The sequence below is a fragment of the Gopherus flavomarginatus genome, chromosome 6 (assembly GCF_025201925.1).
Source record: "Gopherus flavomarginatus isolate rGopFla2 chromosome 6, rGopFla2.mat.asm, whole genome shotgun sequence".
NCBI lineage: Eukaryota > Metazoa > Chordata > Testudines > Testudinidae > Gopherus > Gopherus flavomarginatus.
The window spans coordinates 31,012,756-31,035,019 of NC_066622.1; the positions used below are offsets into that span (position 1 = coordinate 31,012,756).

The 22,264-nt window shown below is 60.1% G+C and overlaps 1 protein-coding gene across 2 annotated transcripts; it reads right to left on the reverse strand.

Moving 5' to 3' along the window:
• Positions 1 to 503: 503 nt before the first annotated feature.
• PLCB3 (phospholipase C beta 3) lies at positions 504 to 21,197 on the reverse strand. 2 transcript variants are annotated; one of them, XM_050960699.1, is made up of 33 exons: positions 21,028 to 21,197; positions 17,279 to 17,356; positions 15,742 to 15,810; positions 14,897 to 15,037; positions 13,980 to 14,059; positions 13,666 to 13,719; positions 12,767 to 12,842; positions 12,571 to 12,671; positions 12,034 to 12,200; positions 11,718 to 11,864; positions 10,689 to 10,846; positions 9,304 to 9,386; positions 9,106 to 9,190; positions 8,583 to 8,769; positions 7,747 to 7,860; positions 7,371 to 7,441; positions 7,029 to 7,125; positions 6,573 to 6,657; positions 6,171 to 6,295; positions 5,707 to 5,861; positions 5,338 to 5,499; positions 5,127 to 5,226; positions 4,514 to 4,618; positions 4,238 to 4,329; positions 3,777 to 3,909; positions 3,395 to 3,430; positions 2,980 to 3,196; positions 2,663 to 2,807; positions 2,275 to 2,351; positions 2,097 to 2,186; positions 1,622 to 1,679; positions 1,024 to 1,110; positions 504 to 747 (listed from the first exon to the last, which is right to left on the reverse strand). In XM_050960699.1, exons 1-33 carry the CDS (start codon positions 21,124 to 21,126, stop codon positions 592 to 594), a joined length of 3,630 nt encoding a protein of 1,209 aa, XP_050816656.1. In that variant the 5' UTR covers positions 21,127 to 21,197; the 3' UTR covers positions 504 to 591. The 2 variants fall into 2 exon arrangements, with proteins under 2 accessions (XP_050816656.1, XP_050816657.1); XM_050960700.1 differs by lacking the exon at positions 7,747 to 7,860.
• Between the last annotated feature and the right edge of the window lie 1,067 nt (positions 21,198 to 22,264).

Here is a 22,264-nt window from a genome sequence, read left to right on the forward strand (position 1 = left end):
AACTACAAAGATACAAATCAGTAAAAAATAGGATTAAAAAAGATTTTATATAAAAATAGCCCTTTTTATCCTGCTTTCAGGTTCCCCCAAGGATCAGCCCCAGGTCATAAGGGGGGAGGCATAACAGGTTACCCCCCACAATCTCATCTTTGGGTGGGGGTTGTCAGGGCAGAGAACAGCCCCCACTTCACAATGAGGCAGCCCCCTGGCAGCATCAAGCCCCCTGAATAATCTAGGGGGCAGCCTCCCTAGAGGCATCAAGGTGGGGGTTGCTGATTAAAAAAGTAAAAATGTATTTAAAAAGTGTGTCTTAGTGTATTTGCAGTGGCCCCACCCCATGTAGCCCCCCACCCCTGCACCCCCACCTCTTAGAACACCCCAAAAACAGAGACTCCGCATGCCCCACTGGCCCAGTGCATGAAAGGGGTACAGTGCCACCTCCCTCTCCCACCGCAGCACATGCTGGTTGGAGGGGGTGTGGAGGTGCTGAGGTGACCCCCCCCAGTGGGGTGGCTGGGGGTGGGGTGGGGGCGTATCTCCCAGCATGGTGTTCTCCACAGCAGGAGCACTGTGCCAGGTCCCCCCGCCACTTCACAGCACAGTGCTCTCATCCTCCTCTTCTTGAGGGGCAGCAGGGGGGTGCCCATTTCTCACCCCCACCTCCAGCTCAGCTTGGAGGAAGCGGCGGATCTCCTGGGGCAGTGCCTGTGCCTCCAGCTCGCACTCCCGCTCCAGCTCCTCCACCAGCTGCAGGGGAGGCAAGAGGGGTGTTGGTGGGGGACACAATGGGAAAGACCCCCATCCCCCATGGCTGCTCTAGGGCCTGAAGCTGCACAATCACTCAACCACACTGCATGTTAGGCCCACAGCTCCTCCCCCCACTGCAGGCATCCAGGGCTCCCCAGGGTGACCCTAGAACAGTACCTGCCCCCAACCTGCGCCACTCACTCTTCCCCTGCTAGGGCAACTGGGCCCATGGGAGACACCTCCTGGCACTGCCGCTCACCCCCACTCCGCACTCACCCTGGGCTCCTCTTCCTCTATTTGCTGTAGGATCTCCTGTTGCCCAGCCACAAGCTTCTCCTGGCGTCGCTTCTGGGCTTCCTCCAGCTGCAGAGAGGCGGGAAAGAGAGTTTCTTAGCGGAGCAGACCAAGGGAAAGGGGTGCTGTGAGCTGGTTGCTGCCCAGGAAACGAATGAGGGGCAGGACTAGCAGGAGAGCTGCCCCCACTAATGCTCAGATATTACAGGGATCCCATATACCTGGGCGGGGATGGGGTGGCTCTGTGTTTTTTGCCGCCCCAAGCACGGGGATTCGGTGGCATCTGTGCGGGTGATCTGCCCCTGCTGGTCCCGCAGCTTCGGCGTATCCACCGCCGAATTGCCACTGCTGGACCAGCGGACCTCCTGCAGGCAAGCCGCTGAAGGCAGCCTGACTGCCGCCCTCACAGCAACCGACAGGCTGCCCCCTGCATGTTGCTGCCCCAGGCACGCACTTGCTGTGCTGGTGCCTGGAGCTGCCCCAGGGCGGGGCACAAGTGAGCCAGCTGGCTGTTCTCTCCTCCCCCCCCCACAAATGGCTAATGTGGGGAACAGAGCGAGGCAATGTGGGGGGCCCTCACCCTGCGGATGGAGTTCACTGATTCGTTGATGTGTCTCCTGTTAATCTCTGTCAGCTCCCTGCAGGGATGGAGGGGAGGAAGAGACAGACCATCAGACAGGACAGCTCCTTCCCATATAGGGTCAACTCCAGTCCCCCAGACTGAACATGCTCAGAACTGGCTGGGACATACCCCCGCCCCCGCATACAGGGATCTGTATGCCCCATCTATCCCCCAGTGACACGGATCCGTGACCCAGGATTCATATTGCCTCCCCTCCCCATCACCTGCACAGCCCAATCCTGCCACTCCTGGGGTTGGTGTTGGGCATGTCTCCTCCCCCAGCACTGGGCCCACCCCTGCTATCTCCTTTCCTGTTCCACCCCAGCCCCCATCCCTCACTAACCACTTCCTGCCCTGCCCCCCCCAGCAGCTTGCTCTTCTCCTCCCCGCACCAGCCCAACACCGCTAGCTCCCACTCGCCCCTGCCACTCACACATCTTTCTTCTGCTTCTCCCGGGATTTGGCCTCTGTGATGCTGTTGTGCCTCTTGCGGTCCAGGATTTTCTGCAGCTCCTTCTTCTCCCTGGGGAGGGGCACAGAGATCTATCAGCCCTAGGAGGAGCAGTGTACTGGGGAAACTACCATCACCTGCCCCCACCCCCAGTACCAACCTCTCACTTGTTTCCTTGACTCTCTTCAGCTGGGCAGCCTGGCAGTCCTGGGCAATTTCCCGCAGCCGCTGCTGGGCCTTGTGGGTGGGGACAGATGTGAGCAGTGTCAGGGCATTTGCTGTTAGATCCCTGACCCTGGCACCTTCCCTTCCCCCAAACTCCCCTCCAGCTAGCAATCCTGCACTGCCTCCCACCAAAGTGCGCCCCTTGCATTCCACCCCCCATACCCTCCTAGTTCCTGGACCCCCTTCCCCAGATACCCATGTGCAGTTGCCCCCCACCCCCAGTTGCAGGGGATCTTTGGGAGCTACACTGTGCCCTCCTCTGGCAGGGTACCTGTTTGAGCTGCCCTTTATTCCGATGCTCCTCTGCCCGCCCTCCTAGATACCTGTTGCAGGTGCTCCTTTTTGCGGGCTCTCTCCACCTGGTGCTGGGTTTCCCGCAGCTGCAGCAGTCCCCGCATCTGCCCCTCCTGCAGCTCCAGCTTCTGCCGAGACACCTCTTGCTCCAGTGCGTCCAGCGAGCCGTTGGCACTGCAAGGGACAGAGACTATCAGCATGGTGGGGGCTGTGCGTCGGGACTGAGGGGCAGAGTTTGGGGAAGGAGCTCAGGGCTGGGATAACAGGGAGCTGTGGGAGAGGCAATGTTAGGGGATGCAGGTCAGGACTGAGGGGCACCAGCAGAGCCATGAGGGGGGACACTCACTCCTGGTGCCCACGGCGCAGGCTCCGCTCCACTTGGGAGCGGCGCCGGAGGCTGTCGCTGTGCAGCTGGTTGGCTCGGGTGCTCTGCTTCTTGTTGAGGCTGGAGATGTTCTTCATGTGCTTCTTGCGTAGCTCCTTCAGCTCCCGGTACTGCTTCTTTAGCAGCTTGATGTAGCCCTTTTGCTGCCGCAGCTCCTCCAGGGACTGGGGGGCTACCTCTGGAACAGAGGGAGGGGAGGAGGGTCTCAGCATCCCCCAATCCCTGCATACACAGGAAGCCAGTGCGGAGATACAGCTGCCTCTGGGGAGGGGCACAGGGGGCTGGTAACAACAAAGCTGATTCCTCCAACTACCTCCAAGCTGAGGAATGTGGGGTCAGTGGGAGGCAGTGTCCTATGCTCTGGTGCAGCCCTTACCTGCAAGGACACTGGCAATGAGGTCGTCCCTTTGCCCTGCAAGGGGGAGGAGGCAGTGGTTAGGGAGAGGCATGAGGAGAAAACCAACCCTCACCCCAATCTCTTCCAGTCCCCAAAAGGGCTACAGCTCTGAAGACTGGACCAGACCACAGGGGTCTCTGCCATTACGCACCCCCCACGTGCCACTGGGATTGGTTCCATTGCACCATTCCCCATTACAGGAGAACACCCCATCCTCATGCAGCCTATGACACACAAACCCACCCCTTATAGGGGACACTCCCTCCCCCACATTAAAGGAAAGTCCTACGCAGCAGAGGGTGCCTCCCCCAGCTGATAACCCTGCCCCCCAATAGGGACAGGAATCAGAGATCTCCCTTGCCTGGACTGGCGACACTGGGGCTGCCGGCAGGGGGCAGCAGGACAGTGGGTGGCTGTCGGGGGTCCGTGGAGGGCTCAGCCACCACATCAGCTCGCTGCTTCCCAGGTGTTTCCCGTGGATTCTCTGCATTCTCCTGGGGAAGAGAGGGATTCAAGGATGGGTTCAGTGGGCTCCCCTCAACCTGTCCCCAAGACCCACCCCCCACCAAAACTCCTGTTGACTCCTTCCTAGGACCCCCACCAAGCCATACCTCTAGATGAAGTGGGATCCCGCCCCTCACCAGTACCCCATTATCCTCAGGCCCAGATCCACTGCCCCCCAACTCACCCTAAGCATCCCCCATCTGATACCCCATTCCCCTTCTCCCTCAGAGCCACTACTACACACGCCCTCCCTCCCCCAGATCCACTGGCCCCTATCCCCCTCCCCGTTCTGGTATCCTATGCCCATCCCCCACTCACCTCGCTGTCTCCAATCAGCGCCACCAGCTGTTTTGCCCGCTGGTCCATGAGGCTGACGTGTTTAATGGGGTTGATCAGGGCCTCTGCGTAGTCTAAGGAGTAGAAATAGGAGGCTGAAAGATGCATGAGAGGGAAATTCCCCCCAAGTCCCCACCACAGCCCCCCCCTTCCCAATATCCCAGGCCACACTCCCTCATTCCTCCAAATAGGCACCCTCTTCCAGAGACACCCCATCATCCCGATCTCCCCTCCAGCCAGCCCCACAGCAACACATACCCTGGTGGTCGTCTGGGATATAATCATTTGCTTCTGTGTAGACCAGCAGGGCGGGCAGGCTCAGTGGCTGGTTGCTTTCACTGCGCAGGCAGATGTAGTGGTACCCTGGTCAAGAGGGCACAGAGACAGGAGAGGGGTCAGACCAGACCAAATGGGGGGAGCACCCTGGGGTTTATGGGGGCACTGTGCCCCCCAGCATTGTTGGGGGCTGGGTAGGGAATGCCCCCATGCCCCTCAGGGGACAGAGACAGGGCTGCACACAGGACCCTAAGGGGAGAGGGCTGACAGAACTGGGGGGCAGAAATAACTGCAGGGGGCAGGAGCAATGCAGCATGGGGCACAGCAGGGGAACGCAGCAGCTCCTGCACCCTGCTTGCCTGGAGCCGTGCACGATGGGGACCAGGGTCTGGCGCCCACTGCAGGGGGTTCTGGGTAATTCACATCTCTCAAATCCCCTCCCCATTGCTTCAGTGACAGGCCTAGAGCAATGTATGATGGGACCAGGCCTAGAGCTCATGAGGGGAGGTTGTGGGGTAACCAGCACATCCCACGTCCCCCCGTTGCCGTGGCGAAAGGTGGGCTGGGGGCAGGGACCCCAGGCACCTCCGCTTACCAGACCGGATGGCTGAGACAGGCAGGATCCGGTGCCCGACAAATTTACCCCCCTCCTCAAAGACAGCAATGCGCAGGGATGCCAGCGTGGGCAGCACCACCTGGGGAAGCAAAGGGGGGTTAGATGCTGCCCCTGGGACCCACAGGAGGGGGACCACCCACACCTGGGCTTGGGAAGAGGCTGGACACTGCCCCTGCTCCAGCGGCCTTACCTTGGGAAAGACGAAGGGCTCCTCATCCCAGACAGGGTTGAAGGAGTTCCCCTGGGATGGGCGCGTCCGGAATTTGCGCTTGGTGTCAACGGGGAGGCCAAACATGTCCACTTCCACGTAGATGCCCACCCGCTTGTCTGACAGGAACTGCCCCGAGATTATCTGGGGCGGAAGGGGGGGAGAAGGGGTCAGAGTCACTAGTGACCCCCCACATACTGCCAATCCCACCTGACACCCCCAAGTACCCCCGACAAGTCTCAGCCCCACATGCCCTATTGGCCCCACACAGCCCTGTGCCCACTACACACCTCATATCCCCTCACCCTCATGCCCACCAGGATGGGTTGGCATCAGCCCCCTAGCTTTCACCTTGACCTTGACCGTGTTGGCCACAATGCCGTCCACAATGTTCTCAGTGAAGGGGTCGAAGGGCTTGTCCTCACGCCTCATGAACTCGGGCTTCAGCAGGTACCCGCTGCGCCGGTTGTACTCAAACATGCCCAGATTCAGCTGCATTGGCAGGTCTGGAGAGTAACAGGACCCCCATGAGGAGGTGGAGATTAGGGGCAGGGCACTGTGAGACTGTGGGGAGCCCTAGACAGTTGGGATGAGGAACTCCTCATTCACCCCCCTGCATCATTGGTAACACCTCGGTTGGGTAGGGTGTGCAAAATGAATGGCACTAAGAGGGGAGGTGCTGAGGGAACACAACACCGTAACTACTCCCGAGGACTCCAATCGCACTGGGGTCCCCCAGCACCATGAATTGAGAGGCACTGGCAGAGCTTGGGAGAGCCTGGGGGCTGTGGGTCACGACTCAGGGGGATCCTCACCGAGGGACTGGAAATTGAGGGCCACCATCTGGCAGCCGGCGTTCCAGAAGAGCTGAGGCATGTAATTGGAGGAATCGACCCGTGTGCCCTTGGGGTAGATGCGGCTTAGCTGCTTCTTGTTGTATCTGGGCACATGGCGGGATGTCAAGGTAGCAGTGGGAGACAGCAGCCAATAGCCCCCCCGCAGGAGCAGCCATCCCTACCCTGCAGCTCACCCCCTCCTACAAACCAGCCCTCCCTTTTCCTGCCCTCCCCACTATCCCCCCACTGCTCCCTGCCCACCCCACACCAATCCTACTTTTTCCTGCTAGCTCCACCAAACCTACCTTTGCCCTCCCCCACTATACTGCCCATCCCCCCCTCCCAGCTCCTTGCCCCCCAGTACTGCCCCCGGCAGGATACTCGACAAACTCCATGGGGCTCTTGGTGAGCTGCTCCAGCCCCTTGGTCTCCACGAAAGACGACATCTCAAAGGACTTGTCCCGCTCTATGGGCAGTAAGGGGGAGTGCATTAGCGCTCCCCTGCGGAGAGACCCCTTCCTGCAGCATCAGCCCCCCCGCCATACCTCCATGATCAGCAACACCCAACCCTCCACTGAGCCCCCCCAGACAGCCCTGCCTCCCCCACAATCCCCCTCCCCCCACACCATCATACCCCATCCATCCTCACAGACATCCCTGCCCACTCCTCCACTCTGGCTCCCCTTGCCCCTCAAACCCTATACCCCCATAACTCCCAAAGCATTCTGCCTCTAACCAAGCCCACTGCACAAAGAGCTCCTATCCCCGCAGCCTCTCAGATCTCAGCACCCCGCACATATCTGCCCCCTAGACAGCCTCCACACCCCCGACACTCACTACTGGCGGCCTGGAAGGATTTGAATTTGACGGGTTCTATGTAATTCACCAGTGTGGACATCTCCTCGGTGGCGTTCACCTCGCTGCTGGCCGTGCCCTGTGGGGGGTAGAGGGGTAGGGGTGGGGGTGGGGTCAGGGCAGCCAACTTGGAGGTCTCTCTGCAAAGGTTCGGGGGCTGGGCAGGCACAGCTGGCTATAGACCCCCACATCTGCCATCTCAGTGCTGCTCACATCCTAGTCACCCCCACCCAGTAACCCCCCCATGTTACAAACCAGGGGGCAGGAGGGAAGACCCCCCTCTGAGCAGCCCCCAGAAATGGAGCCCCCATAACCCCCCTTTACCTCATCTGTTGTGGGCTTCTTGGGGTCTGGCTGCTCTTCCTCCTCCTCCTCTTCGCTGTCAGCCTCCCGGTCTGGAGGGGTAGAGAGAAGGGTTAGAGACCCCAGACCATCAGACACCCCACCCTTAACCCCCCCCCCCAACAGTCACTCCACCCCCTGCTCCCCATCAGGGAGACCCAACCTTACTGCCCCTAGTCTCCCCACATTCCCCTGAACAGGACTGTCACCCCAGTGCCCTAGCCCCAAACCCCATCATAGCCCCTTCCACACACAGGCCCCCTCATCACTCAGATCCCTCCTCCTGATCCATCCCCCAGGCTCTGAGGCTTGGGGTGGGGGGATGTTAGGGATGGGATGTGCCTCCCTCCCCACTCACCAATGGATTTACGGGGCTCTGCCAGCTTGGCCAGTCTCTCCGGTGGCGCCTTCTCCTCCCCGTTGGCAATGACCGGAGGGGTGGCCCCCTTGTGCTGCTCGACATAGGGGGAGCCTGAGTGGGGGGGAGGCGTGTGAGCACCACAGAGCTGAGTGAAGGGGGGGACAAGGTGCCCCCAGCTCCACAGTGACACAGGAAATGAAGGGTGGACCCCACATCTAGAAGGTGCATTTCCCTGTGCAGCCCCCACAGCAGGCTCACAGTACTCCTGGGGGGTATCATATCCCTGCCCCACTCCCAAGGGGAAGCTCCATGGGGAGGAGCGTGCTGCGTGGTTGGGGGGAGATCGCGGCACAGCCTGGAAGGGAAGCACTGCCTGATTCCCACCTCAGCTGGGGCAGGGGCCGGGCTTGTTCATGCCCAAGCTGTCCCTGAGGTTGGTGGGGAAAGGAAGTACAGAGCCCAGGGTGCTTGGCAGGAGGGAGAGTGAGGGTGGCAGTGGACAGGGGGGCAGTAAGGGCAGATCCAGGGGTAAGTACCTGGCAGGGGGTGGCACTAGCTGGGGAGGGGTACATACCCCATGGGAGCCAGGGTGGATCCGGGGTATGTACCCAGTTGGGGGGCGCACTGGCTGGGGAGGGGGTACATACCCAGTGGGGGGGGGGCACACTGGCTGGGGAGGGGGTAGTACTCGGTGGGGGCGGATCCAGCATACACACCCTGTGGGAAGGCGGCACTGGCTGGGGAGGAGCATGTACCCAGTGGGGGTGGATCCAGGGCACACACCCTGTGTGCGTGTGGGGGGGTGATGCACAGGATGGGGGAGGGGTACGTACCCGGTGGGGGTGAGGGCAGATCCCCGAGGCCTGGCCCCGCGTCGCTCACTGTGGACTCCAGCAGGCGTTTGCGGATGCTACTTCCCTCGGGGCCCTTGCTCGCCCGCCGCTGCCGCCGCTTCTTGTTCTTCACCAGGATGCGGCCCATGAGCTCCTGGGGGCTGGGCAGCACCACGCCCGGTTGCAGCTTGGGGGGGACAAGGGTTAGACCAGGGCCAGCCAGCCATGAGGGGATGGAGACCCCATGGACAGCCCCCTTCTCTCCCCCCAATTCCCACTGACCCAACTCCCTCCTCCAGACACCCTGTCTGCCCCTCCATCCCCAGATATTCATGACCCATTCATCCACCCCTCCAGTCCTCTCCCCACTTCCCCAAATACCCTCAACCCTGATCTCCAGATTCTTGATACACTTGCCCCCTGCCCCCCATTCCTGGATACCTCTCCTCCTCCTCCCCCCCTTGTACCCCACCCCCATGCCTGATTTCCCCCCCTTCCGTGCCCCCCACTTCAGCCACCTCACCGGGTACTTCTCCAGGGGATCAATCAGTAGCGCATCTCCAAAGATGCTGCGGCAGTACTCGGCCATCTTAGCCTGCTGCTTGGCCCTGAGGGCAGAGTGAAGGGGCCATTAGAGCTCTGGAGCCCCAGCCTCTCCCAGCAGGACGTGCCCCAGGGAGCAGAATGGAAGCACTGGTGGGGGGCCGCGGGAATTACTCACGAGTCAACGTGGTTCTCAAAGGACAGGATGACGGGGAATGGGGAGGTCTTGAAAGCACTTTCAGCAATGGCCTCAATCACCTCCTAGAGCCGGGGGAGACTAGACTCAGGGCTGGCATAACAAGGGGCTGCTGGTTGGGACTGAGTGCACCTGCAGAGCTGGGGGCCTGGGGGAGTCTAGGACTGGAACATCAGGGGACTGTGGGTCAAGAGCCCAGGACTGGGGGTTCCCCAGTATCTTAATGGAATCATCACGATCCGGGTGAAGCTGTCATACGCAAATTAGGGAGATGTGGTCTAGATTATATTACTATCGGAGGGGTGCCAGACTGAATGAAAGGCCCTACTCAAAGGGCAGTTATCAATGGTTTGCTGTCAAATGTGTGTGTGTGTGGGGGGGGGCTTCCAGTGGGGCCCCACAGCTGGCCCAAGGGTCAGTCCTGGGTCTGGTACCATTCCACATTTTCAGTAAAGTGGAGAGTGTGCTCATAGCATAGCCAGATGACCCAAGCTGGGAGGGGTTGCAAGCACTTTGTAGGGCAGGCTTAGAAATCAGAACGACCTTGCCAAATTAGAGAAGAAATCTGAAACCAACAAGATGAAATTCAATAAAGACAAGTGCGAAGTACTGCACTTGGGAAGGAAAAATCCAACGCACAATTACAAAATGGGGAAGCTCTGGCTAGGTGATCATACGGCTGAGAAGGATCTGGGGCTGATAGTGAATCACAATTTGAATGAGTCAACAACATGATGCCGTTGTGACAAAGGCTAATATAATTGAGGGGGTGGGTATTAACAGATATGTTGTATGTACGACATGGGCGGTAACCGCCCCACTCTGCTCAGCACTGGGGAGGCCTCAGCTGCCGTTCTGGGCATCACACTTCAGGAAAGATGTGGACAAATTGGCGAGTCCAGAAGTGAGCAACAAAAATGCCAAAAGGTTTAGAAACCCTGACCTAGGAGGAAAGGTTAAAAACATTGGGCTTGTTTAGTTATGAGAAAAGACAATCGAGGGCACCTGCTAACAGTCTTCCAATATCTTAAGGGCTGCTACAAAGAGAATGGGGATCAATTGTTCTCCGTGGCACCTGAAGGCAGGACCCTAATGGGCTTGATCTGCAGCAAGGGAGATTTAGTCCAGATGTGAGGCAGAACGTTAGGACTCTCAGGGTGGCTCAGCTCTGGGACAGGCTTCCGAGGGAGGTTGGACTCCCTGTCCGTGGAGATCTTTAAGACCTGGCTGGGCAAACACCAGTCAGGGAGGGTGGAGGTTTATTGGTCCTGCTTCAGCACAGGGGGCTACTTGGTGGCCTCTTGTGGCCTCTCCAGCCCCAAATCTCTGGGAGCAATGGAGGGTCCCAGGAGTGCATCAGTCAGTACCTTGAAAGGGATCTCGGTGGTCATGGTGAAGCCGTGCGTGATGAAGGGCTCTTCGTCCTGGGGCCGCCCCTTCCAGCAATCAAGTTCAATACAGCGGCAGCCACTCAGCAGCACCTGTCGATACATCTCCACCGAGGAGTTCCCCGTCAGCTGGCCCGCTGGGGCATGAGGGAAAGGTCTCAGCATCAGCACCCCATGGATGCCCTGACCCTCCCAGACTCCAAACACACAAACCCCCACCCATCCATACAGACCCCCGGCAAACAGCCCTGACCTCACAAACCCACCCAACTCCACTGGCCCCCCCAACCCCCTATACTCAACTCACAGACCCCTGCTCCACCCATACATACAGACACCCCCGAGCACTGACCCCACAAACCCACCTACTCCACAGACCCCCTAACCTCCATACTCAACTCACAGACCCCCACCCTGCCCATACATACAGACCTCCAGCACACAGCCCTGCCCCAGTCCATACACACAAACACACTCCCAACACAAACCCACTGATCCCCAACCGCTAGACCCTTCCTAGCGCACACCCACCTCGCATGCTGTCTCTCTCTCTCACACCCCCCCACAACTACCATCACAGGGAGGAGAAACAGGGGGCAGTACCCAGGGTCTCTGAGGGGGGATGGGCTAGGGCCATCCCTCGGAATGCCAGGGAGTCCCCCAGACCTGCATGGTAGTTGCGGAGCTCAGAGGGTGCTAGGGAATGACCCCTCAATACCAGCAAGGTAGGCATTGAGGGAGGGGCTGATGGGGGGCAGTTCAGGCCCCCCCTGTACCTGTGAGGTAGGTTTTGTGGGAGGAATTGATGGGGGAGCAGTTTGGGGAGGCCCGTGCCTGTGAGGGGGGAGTTGATGGGGGGCAGTCGAGGATGCCTGTACCTGTGAGGGAGGGTTTATGTGGGGGTGGTCTGGGGGGCCCGTACCTGTGAGGGAGGGGTTGATGCTGGCGGTTTGGGGGGGCCATACCTGTGAGGGAGGCATTATAGGAGGTGGTCCGGGGGGCCCATACCTGTGAGGTAGGTGTTGTGGGAGGAGTTGATGAAGTAACTGCTCAGTGGCTGGCTCATGTCATCGCTCAGGTCCAGCTTTTCAGGGGGAACGATGCTGTTCTCCTCCCCCGCCAGGTAGCGCCCGAACCCCTCCATGGACATCTGGTCTGGGGGGCAGGAGGTTAGCGAGGATGACCAGCACCCCGCAGGGAGCCCAGTCCTCCCACACCCCTACTGCCATTCCCCTCCCCAGTCTCCCTCAGCCCTGCCATCTACACTCAGGTTCCACCACCCCCAGCTCTCCCCTCCCCTGCTTCTCTCCCCTCCGGGGCTCACCACGCTCCAGGAACTGGCGGTTGGGCTCGTACTTGTCGATCAGCTGGCGCACCTGGGCGCGGCTGAGGGGGGGATACAGCACCTCGTTCAGCCGCGGGTCCCGCTGCCGCTGGTTGATGAAATCCATCAGCTGGTCCAGGCTCAGGTAGGGCTTCCCCTTTGCCCCACTGGAGGGAGGGCAGAGATGTTACCCACTAGGCAACACCCTCCACAGGCAACCTCACCCCTACAGCACCCCCGCATTTGGCAGGTCACTGCCATTCCAGTTAGATGCTGAACCCCCTTCCTCCAACCTCCCTGGTGGCTGGGAGCCTTCCTTCCCCATCCCACAAACACACATAACCCCTCTCCCTGCAGCATCCCCAGTGCCACCCCACCAGACAATGGACCCTCTCCAGATACTCTCAGCAGGCGCCCTGCCCCCAATTCCCAGACTGCCCCCTGCTCCTGACAGCAGACCCTCTGCTGCAACCCCAAAGCCATGCCCCAGACACTAGCCCACCCTCCCAGCAGCACGCCAGGGGGACCAGAACCCACATCTCCAGCAGGATTTTGTCGATGTCAGGGCGCAGGCAGAGCTTGTTCAGGAAGTGCTCAAAGATCTCCAGGGTGAATTCGTCCGGCTTGATCGACTCACTCTGAGGGGAATAACAAGGGTGCATGTCAGTCGCTGGGGGGCACGAGGCAGCTTGGGTGAGTGGCTGGGGAGGAAGGAGGAGGGGGAAGGACATACCCGATTGAAGTTAAGGCCACAGGACTCCAGAGCTGTCTCCACACGCTTCTTATCGGCTGAGAACATCTTCAGGATGCTGGGGAGACAGGAGAGCGGGAAGCCTGCAGTTTGGACTGAAGGACACCGGCAGAACAAGGGTTGGAGGGGGCCTGTGGGTCGGGACTGAGGGGCACCAGCACAGCAGTGGTTGGAGGGGCAGGTTGTGGGTCGGGACTGAGGGGCACCAGCAGAGCAGTGGTTGGAGGGGGGCTGTGGGTCAGGACTGAGGGGCACTGGAAGAGCTCAGGTTGAGGTGGCAGCGGGTTGGGACTGAAGGGCACCGGCAGAGCTCAGGTTCGGGGGGCTGCAGGTTGGGACTGAGGGGCACCAGCAGAGCGGTAGTTGGAGGGGGGCTGCAGGTTGGGACTGAGGGGCACCAGCAGAGCTCAGGTTGGGGGGGCTGAAGGTCGGGACTGAGGGGCACCAGCAGAGCCGTAGTTGGAAGGTGGCTGTGGGTTGGGACTGAAGGGCACCAGCAGAGCAAGGGATGGAGAGGTAGGTTGTGGGTCGGGAGTGAAGGGCACCGGCAGAGCTCAGGTTAGGACTGAAGGGCACCGGCAGAGCTCAGGTTGTGGGGGGCTGCAGGTCAGGACTGAGGGGCACCAGCAGACCAGTGGTTGGAGAGGGGCTGTGGGTCGGGACTGAGGGGCACTGGAAGAGTTCAGGTTGAAGTGGCTGCGGGTTGGAACTGAAGGGCACCAGCAGAGCAGTGGTTGGAGGGGGGCTGTAAGTCGGGATTGAGGGGCACCAGCAGAGCTCATCTTCAGTCAGGAGTTTGGAAATACCACCCATGGGCCTGGTGGGTCCCTGGTTGCTGCCTACTACAGTAAAGGGAGCAGTAGGCAGGGCAGAAAACTTACTTCTTCACTGGGATCCGGCTCTCCTGGTTCACCTGGAGTTTGAGCCGGGTGTAGCTGAGGGAAGGAAACAAGACAGAGGTTACAGAGCAGCAAAGCCTGGCCAGACACCCCTCACCATAGTCAGCTCTGGGATGGGGTGGTCGGGCTGTTTATACAGGATCCCTTGCCCAGTGTTAGGATGCAGATGCTTCTGGTGTGGGGTGCGGGGGCTGCATATATGGGAATCCCTTGCCTGGGGCTGGGATGCAGCCGCATCTGGAGTAGGGCACACAAGCTATGTATGTAGGGACCCCTTGCCCAACACTAAGACTTACGTTTTCTGCAGGAAGGTGTTGCGAGATGCATTTTGGGCCAGAATGTTCATAGCCAGTTTGAACAGCTCCTCGGTCCAGACCTGGGAGGAACAGTGTGGGGGAAAAGAGATGAGACCGTAGAGCTGCTGCCCCCTTCCTCCCCTGTACCAAGGATGCCCTCTCGCCCACCTATCAGTGAGCCAGTAGGGTGCGCTCCTATGGGACATAGTTACTAGACACCACCCTGCCCCAACCCCATCTGAGATGCAACCTCCAGTCTCTAAGCCCCACTCACTTGGCAACCCCCGGCGATCTACTACCCCACCCTCCTCCATTTCCAGCATCACTCACACATTGCTGATTACCCTGCTCGCTCCCCACGGCCTACTGGCACCTTTCTGCCCCCTCCCCCATGGACTCACCTCCATTCCCCCCTCCCCAGTGGCAGCTCCAGGCCCTGCCAGTCCCTGCAAGGGCAGCAGTCAGGCAGCCTTTGGTGATGCGCCTGCAGGAGCTCCGCCGGTCCCACGGATTCAGCGGCAATTTGGCAGCAGGTACGCCGAAGCCACGGGACCAGCAGACCTCCCGCAGGTGCGCCCCCGAAAGCAGCCTGACTGCTGTGCTTGGGGCGGCAAAAAACCTAGAGCCACCCCTGCCCCCCCTAATACTGTACTGCCCCCCCATGCCCTGTTGCTTACTCCTGCTTGCTCTCCACTCACCTTCCCCCACACTACCAGTCTCCCTCCCCACCCACATGTCCCTCCATTCTCCCAGGCACTCAAATTTCCCCTCATTCCCAGTATCCCCTTTTTCACCCACCCCATCAGCCCCCCTCCAACATCCTCCACGCCACAGTTGGCAACACTCCCCATTCATTCTCCCTCCCTATTGCCAACCCTGGTTCCCTGCCAGCTGCCGTTCACCCACCACACACCCACCTTGGCCACGTCCTCCTGCACTGCGATAAAGTTCAAGAAGCTGATGTTGACCAGGTCCGGGCCATGCACCACAGTCAGCAAGTTCTCCTCAGGCCGCGGCTCCGAGCCCCCCAATCCCAGCATCTCCCGCAACTTGGGGTCCTGCCAGGGGTTGGGGGGATGGTGTGAGCCAGCAATGCTCTGCCTGCCGGCAGAGAGTGCTGTGACATCACCCCCTCCCCACCAGAAGCAGCACTGGGCAGCTCAGCCAATCAGGGTTAAAACCACCCCCCACTCCAGGCCATCTCTGGGATCATGAGCCAGTGCCCGGCTCCCCTGCTGTGCCCCTACTGTGTTTTGTAGGGGCTCTCAGCACAAGCCAGGATTAGGCCCCCAGTGCATTATGGGAGGGTCTCCCAGGCACCCTATTTCTCTCCCCCATCAGGCATGGCTCCCCCATGCAAGTGAGGGAAGGGTTAGACCTAACCCTGCCCCTCACTCTCCCAGCTCCCTCCTGGGAGCTGTTTTCCCATGACAGGAAATTTGCAGATGCTCCCTAACTGGGGCCCAGGGTGGGGCAGGAACCTAAAGAGGGAGGGGGTGGAGCTTGGCAGGGATCACTCAGCTACCCCAGCCAACCCACACTGGCCATGGGGAAGCTGGGATGGAGGACAAGGTTCCTTATTGTAGGGTCTCCCTTGCAGCACACGCCAGTTTATTATTGAAGAGTCTCCCTCCATCCCCTCTCTTTGTCGTTGTAGGGTCTCTCCCCGCGTGTGAGGAGGGTGGGCTACAGGCACCAGTTTGTGACTATACAGTCTCTTCACCCTCACTCTCAGCTGGTTCTGGCAGATCCCCTCCCTCACCTTTGGGACTCTGGCATAGCGCCCAGTCCGCGTGTCTCGAATGGAGCTGATGTCCAAGATGTCAACTTCCTGCCAGGGACAAAAAGAGGGGTGGGGTGAGATGCCCCTTAGAGCTGGGGCTGTGCAGACCCCCACAGCCATGGGGTGGGGTGGGGAGGAGTTCCTGCCTAACGGTCCTGGCTCTGGGCACGAATCCCAGCCACATGTAAAGCAGCTGCCAAGGCAGGCAAATTCTGTGGAATTGCTGCTGGGGGAATCCCTGCTGCATCGCTCCCTGCTGCATCGCCCCCTTCACCCGCCCCAGGATCCTGTACCCACCCTCAGCACACAGGGCATGGTGGGCAGAGACACCAGGACAGGAAATGGGGGGATGACACAGGGCAGGGGGCTATAGTGGTCCAGGAGTAAGGGAATCTCTGGAGAGGGACCATCTGGGCCCTGGAGGAGGGAGGCAGCCCCACCCCTTGCGGTGTGCGGGCGGCAGTGGGGGAGCATTTCCTGTGTGAGGCCTGGGTGGCTGTGCTGGGGGGGTCATGGGAAAGGGCAGAGAGGGAGAGGGGCCAAACCAGAAACACTCCCCCCTACATCCCCACCCATGGCACGGGGAGGGGGCAAGAGCAGGAGAACCATAGTGGAGTTTGGAACCTGCCCACCCTTTGTAGCTGAGAGAAGTACAAGAATTTCCACACAGTCCCTTGAGAGGGGACCTACCAGCAGCCCTCCCCCCACCCCGCCTCAGCCAGCTGCCAGGGGGTGTCTCAAAACTAGCCACCCTTGGGAAACCAACTTAATTCAGAGGGGACAGGGAGCAGCAAGAGTGCAGGGGGTGGGGGGGAACCTGGCATGCAGATTGAATCAAATTCAACTCTCCCACCACTCTGCATCCCCCAGGTCTACCCTCCCACCCTCCACTTGCTCCCTCCCCCGAACCACTACCCCCAACCCTCTGCCTCCCTCCCCTCTCCGCAAGAGCCACCCCCTCCTAAGAATGTATCAACACCATATCAGAGTGCAGGGGTGGGACACGCTGGGCAGACAAGACTGGGGGAAGGAGGGCTCACCCCCAGACTAAGCCTGGCGAGGGAGGGGGCAGGCAGGTGACCGCCCCTTGGCACCACCCCAGCGAATTCCTGCCAAACAGGCCTGATGGCTCAGCCCCAAGAGCGAGTGACCCAGCCTCCCAGGCCAGCTCCAGGAGAGCAGCAGCAGGCTGGCTAAGCTCCTGAATATTGCAACCCCAGCTTGTCCCAGCAGAGGGTACTGTGGGGAGTGGGGTGGGACCACCATCTGCGTGGGGAGCTCCCATCCAGTGCTGGCCTCTGTCAGCAGGGTGCACCATAGGAAGGGCTGGCTGGGAGGAAGTGGGGGGCGGCTGATAGATGTTTCCGGCCTTGGGGCCTTTCCTGTCTTGCTCCCTGGCTGACCTCGATAAGGGCAGGGAAAGTGCCAAGTGTTTCCGGGCCTGATGGGGGCGTGGGGAGAGGCAGAAACCAGCCTCAGCTCAGGCCACGCACTACAAGTGCTGCCAGGGCCCTACCATGTGGGGCGCGTTCCAGTAGAGGAAGAATCCCAAGGGGTCAACACGCAGCGTCACCAGAGTCTGGGTTGTGGGCTCCTGGGGGCACAGAGAGGAAGGAGTGTAAGTGCAACTGGCTCTGTTCCTGATCCAGACCCGGACCCACCCTGCCAGCCCAGCCGTGGGCTCTTCCCTCCCCAAAACAGCTCTGCTGGTGCCCCTCAATCCCAACCCATGGCCCCTGGCTACCCCAGGTCTCGGTTTCCCCATTTCCCTACCCTAGCTCTTCTCGTGCCCCTCTATCCCTACCCCACAGCCCCCCTTGTGGTCTGGCTAGTTTGAGGCCAAAGCTTAATCTAGTGACTTTCCTGCACGTGCCTATCCCTCTGGATGCTCAGTGCCTCCCAGCTCTGTGGAGTCCCAGATCTTACTAGGTGCAGGTATTCTTGGCAGGAGTGGGCACATGGGGAGTATCAGCCCTGGTGAGGGGATAGGGGAGTCCTGGCCTGGAAGCTCTAGCGTGTGTGGAGGGGGGAAGGGATTAGCCATGAGGAGTGGGTAGGTGAGCCCTGGTCTGGGGGTCCAGGACCTGCAGTGCTGGTGGCAATCCACAGTGAGGGCCCCTCCAAATCCTGCTCCCCCCCGCCCCCAAGCTGTGAATGCATCCTAAGCAGAGAGCATTACCTATCCCAGATCGCACTCCCGCCAGCAAGGCAGGGTGCTCCCACAGAACTAGGTCTCCTCCCCCGCACCCCCATGAGAGCAGCTTATTGCCCTACCCCAGGGATCATAGACACTGGGAGCACATGGTGGGGGTTATTAACCCCCCTTGCTTGGAGATGCCCCTTGGCTCCCATCCTGGCTCTCCAGGAGATAGGATTCCCCCAGGCAGGGCATTGTTCAAGTGTGTGTGTGTGGGGGGGGGGGGGAGTAGGAAATGAATGGGGACCTGATGTGCTTCTTGGTCAATGGCCCCTCTGTGCTGCTGGCTTAAACGCAGAGAGTTGGGGGAGGGGGATGCATGAGAATGAGTCAAGAGCCAAAAACAGAGACTAGAGAGAGAGACAGGGACACAGAGCTCCAGGCTACTCCAGGCAGAGACTCTCCCAGCAGGGGGCGCTGTAGGGAGCAAAGCAGGCAGGCTGGCTGTGGGAGAAGCTCCCAGCTACTCCAGCCTGGCCCCTCCCAGCAGGGGACGCAGCAGGGACCATTGGCTGAGAGGATGGGGGCTCAGACATCACCTGTTCACTCGGGAAAGACCTTGGACCCCAGAATCAGCTGCAATAAAACAGCATCACAAAGCTACTGGTGCCCCAGGACTTTGCCCCAGAGTGGTGCGAAGGGAGTGCCCAACCCCCAGCCTTCCTAGTACCACCTGTCCCAGGCAGTGCCTGGCACCTGCCCAGCCTTTAACTTACAAGGCATGATCTGACACAGCTGCACATCTGAGATAGCAGGGGCTGCAGGTCAGGGTTGAGGAGAACCAGTAAAGCTTGGTGGGGGAGCCCAGGACTGGGATAGTAGGGGGATGAGAGTCAGGGCTGAGGGGTACCTGCAGAGCTGGGGTACTGGGAGGCACCTCGTGGGCTTGTCCTGGCCACACTCACAGCTAGTCGGGAAGTGGCTGCGGGGTGGAGTGGTACTTGGCCAAGGACCTAGGAGCTTGTTTCTCTGAGCTGTGCAAACACAGTTAGGATTTCACATCCTGGAGTGAAAAAGAAGGGGCGATGCCAGTGCTGGGGGAGGGGGAGTCAGAGCACAAGGGGGCTGGGATCAGGAGAGACCTCACTCCATCCCTAAATCTGGTCCTCCAGGGAGAAGGGGTTTCTCAGTCCTGGCTCTGAGGGCTTCTAACCTGCTGCCATGTCCCAGCCCAGAGGTGGCTGCATCTCAGTACTAGGCCCATGTGCGTGGGGAGGGGATGTGGGGCTTGGATAAGACCAGTTCTCAGCCTCCTCCAACCCATCCAAATCTGCCCTGGCAGCGTCTAATTACAGTGTGAGCTGGGCACCCTAGGGTGTCAGGGGTGAATAGGGGCACCCTGCTATGGGGTGGGGTGCTCAAGGCAGGAGAGGGAAACCTTCAACTGCATAACCCCTGCTGTGCTTCCACCTCCCAATAATGAAGACAGATGCACATGGAGATGTGAACCCAGGTGTCTGGGACCCATTGCTGGCCCCCTCCCCCCAGCTATGCTGCATTTCCTCCCTCCCAGGACTGGGGAGGGGAATCTGACCCCCAAAGGGAGAGAAAGGTGGAAAGGAAGGAGTGACTAAGGGTTCCAAAGCAGTGCTAGACTCAATCAAACCGACCCATGTGGATGGGGTGGGAGGGAGACTACACGTCAGGATTGAGGGGCTCCTGCAGAGCTGTGGGGAGCCCAGGGCTGGGTTAGCAAGAGGAGGAGGGTCAGGATGGAGGGGCAGTCAGAGCTATGTTTCTATGCCTGACTAGATGAGGGTCTCTTCCGCCCCCCCAAATCTTTCTCCCCTGATGGGGTCCTCTCTTTTCCATCTCACACTTCCTTGTTTGGTTTCAGGGGCTGAGCTCCAAGCCACTGGGGAATTGCTAGGCCTGAGATTGGGAATCCAGCTGGTGTGGGGAGGAGGAGCCAGGGAGATCCTACCACCACCCGGGGGTCATGGTTGTAGTTGGAGGAGCAAAGGGATGTTGTCCCCCCCCAAACCGCAAGCCTCAGGACAAGCACAGAATTCCCCCACACATATGCAGTCCCACTGGCCTGACTGAAGCTGCCCCCCAAATTTAGAAGTCAAACTACATCTATGCCTGGGGTCTCCCCAAAAATTCTTCCCCTTTCCTAGGATGCAGGGGCTTGGTGGACCCCCTCCAGAGGGATGCAGGGAGGAATTGGTGTACAAAGTGTAGGAGCATGTGCTGGGGGTGAATGGTGGGGCTGTCCCTAGGGGTCAAACAAAAGGATTTGAGAGGCCCAGGGGGCAGCAGGGATAGGAAGTTTGGGGGCGCTCAACACAGTCCTTCCCTTGCAAGCCAACTGGATAGTTTGGAGTACTATGCAGGGGGCTTCAGAGGGCAGGTATGGGAATTTTCGGTAGCTGGGTGAGGCTTTGGGGGGGGCACAGGGCAGGGTCTGGGATGCCTGAGCAGGGCATTAGGGGGCTAGACAGGGGGCACAGAGGAATCCCTCTATGGACTTAGGGCACAAGGGATATGCAGGAGAGAGACAAGAAAGACCAGCTGCCAGGGGCTAGGGAGGATAGCAGTGTCTCCCCCGAGGTGTCAAGGGCTCCCCACAGGATAATTTTCTCCCACTCTATGTCCCTCACCCCTGCCAGGTTGCTATTGGGGGGGCTTTCTCCTGGTGGGAGTGCTGTTGAGGGGCTCCCTCCTCGGGGGACTGCCCAGGAAGGAGCTAGGAGGTGCATGGGGGTCACCTTTTCAGGGGAAGGGAGTGCAGGGGGATCTGGAGGTATATAGGGGGAGATCGGTCCTCGAGAGAGGGAAGTGCCCACGGGAACTCTCCAGAGGGATGCTGGGAGGAATACGGAGCTGTGGGAAACCTCTCCCCCTAACAAGGGGTCTCTCCCAGGTCTGGAGCAAGAAGGGAGGGGACGAATCTCTCCCGGGGGGGGGGAGGTACAGGTAGTCTCCCGGGCTGGGGGCCGGTCTCTCCTGGGGGGGGAACCCCAGGTGCAAGGGTATCCCGGTCTGGGGGGCGGGTGCAGGGGTCTCCCGGGACGGGACAGGACAGGACTCTGGGACGGCGGGGGTGTCTTTCTCCCCCGACTCACCTCGTCCCATTTGATGAACTTGCTGCCCCGGATCAGGGTCTCGGGGACCCGCAGCGGCTCCAGCTGCAGCGCGTGGACCCCCGGGCGCGCCCCGGCCATGGCTGCACCCAGCGCCCCGGGACACCCAGCCTAGCTGCTTCGGCCTCTCCTGCAAGGGCTGCGGGCGGGGCGGGCACAGGCGTGGGGGTGGGGCTGGCCACAGAGAGCCTTAAAGAAACAGCCACCGCCCCCCACCCCTCCGGAGGGGGTGCTGCCACTTTAAGAAAAGGGAGGGGGCAGAGAAGGGGGGGTGGAGCCCTGGCCCTTTAAGAGACTCCCAGGACTGAGGTACTGGCCCTTTAAGAGGGGGGCAGGGGCGGAGGGGGAGACATAGCTTCTTCCTCCCCAGGGAGGGGCAGCTTCTTAAAGGGACAGCCGCCCCGGAATAAAGGGAAGGTATTGCAGCGTTGTTAGCCCAGGAACATTGACTGGAAATGCATTGCAGAAGTACCAGCCTCGAGAAAGGCTTCCCCCTCCCCCACCTCCTTTCGGAGTGGGGGGCCTGAAGAGAGACCCTACAATAACAAACCATCAGGTGCTCCAGTGAGCCCCCAGCTCTGCTCCCTGCATCACAGCGCCCTCTAGCGCCAAACTGGGGCATTGGAGCCAGCACTGTGCGAGGAGTACTTGCCCCTTACTGAGCTTTCACCCCACTCCCTACAGCAGCAAGCGCCCCCAACGCGGTGCGGGGGTACCCACTGCCTGGGAGGGGAGAGTGCCCCCTACCGAGCCCCCCAGGGGTCACACAGGGGACTTCTGTCCACATCCCAGCCCCACCCCACCCTGCAGAGCGTCAGCTATTTAACAGGATCATTGCATAAGCGAGGTTGGCCAGCTTCCAAAAAGGATACAGCCTTCACTTTCAACTTCCTGAGAGCTGGGATCATGTAAAGAGCAACAAGGGAAGAAGCAGGTTTCTACTGCCCCCACCTCCATATCCAGCCCAGGCTTGCAATCCCTCCACACAACTCCATTGCTTTACAATAGCAGCCTAGCACCCTCCCTGCCTCCCCCTCCCCATGCCAGCTGTACTGGGCCCTACTTCCTGTAGGTCCTATGTAAACAATACTTTTCAGTCTCAGGGACATGGATTGATAGGGAACCACTGGAATGGGATCGCGAGCTACACTCCATATAAGCTAATATCCCCCCCCCCCCCCGCAACTTCCCCCTACTGGAATAGCCCCTCTAGGGATTC

Excerpts from the sequence above, each read along its gene's own strand:
- PLCB3 (XM_050960699.1), bottom strand. The coding sequence starts at position 21,126 with ATGGCCGGGGCGCGCCCGGGGGTCCACGCGCTGCAGCTGGAGCCGCTG. Across the intron at positions 7,126-7,370 it reads AGAAGCCCACAACAGATGAG|GGCACGGCCAGCAGCGAGGT; the intron begins GTAAAGGGGGGT and ends TACCCCCCACAG. Across the intron at positions 6,296-6,572 it reads AGCCCCATGGAGTTTGTCGA|ATACAACAAGAAGCAGCTAA; the intron begins GTATCCTGCCGG and ends CCATGTGCCCAG.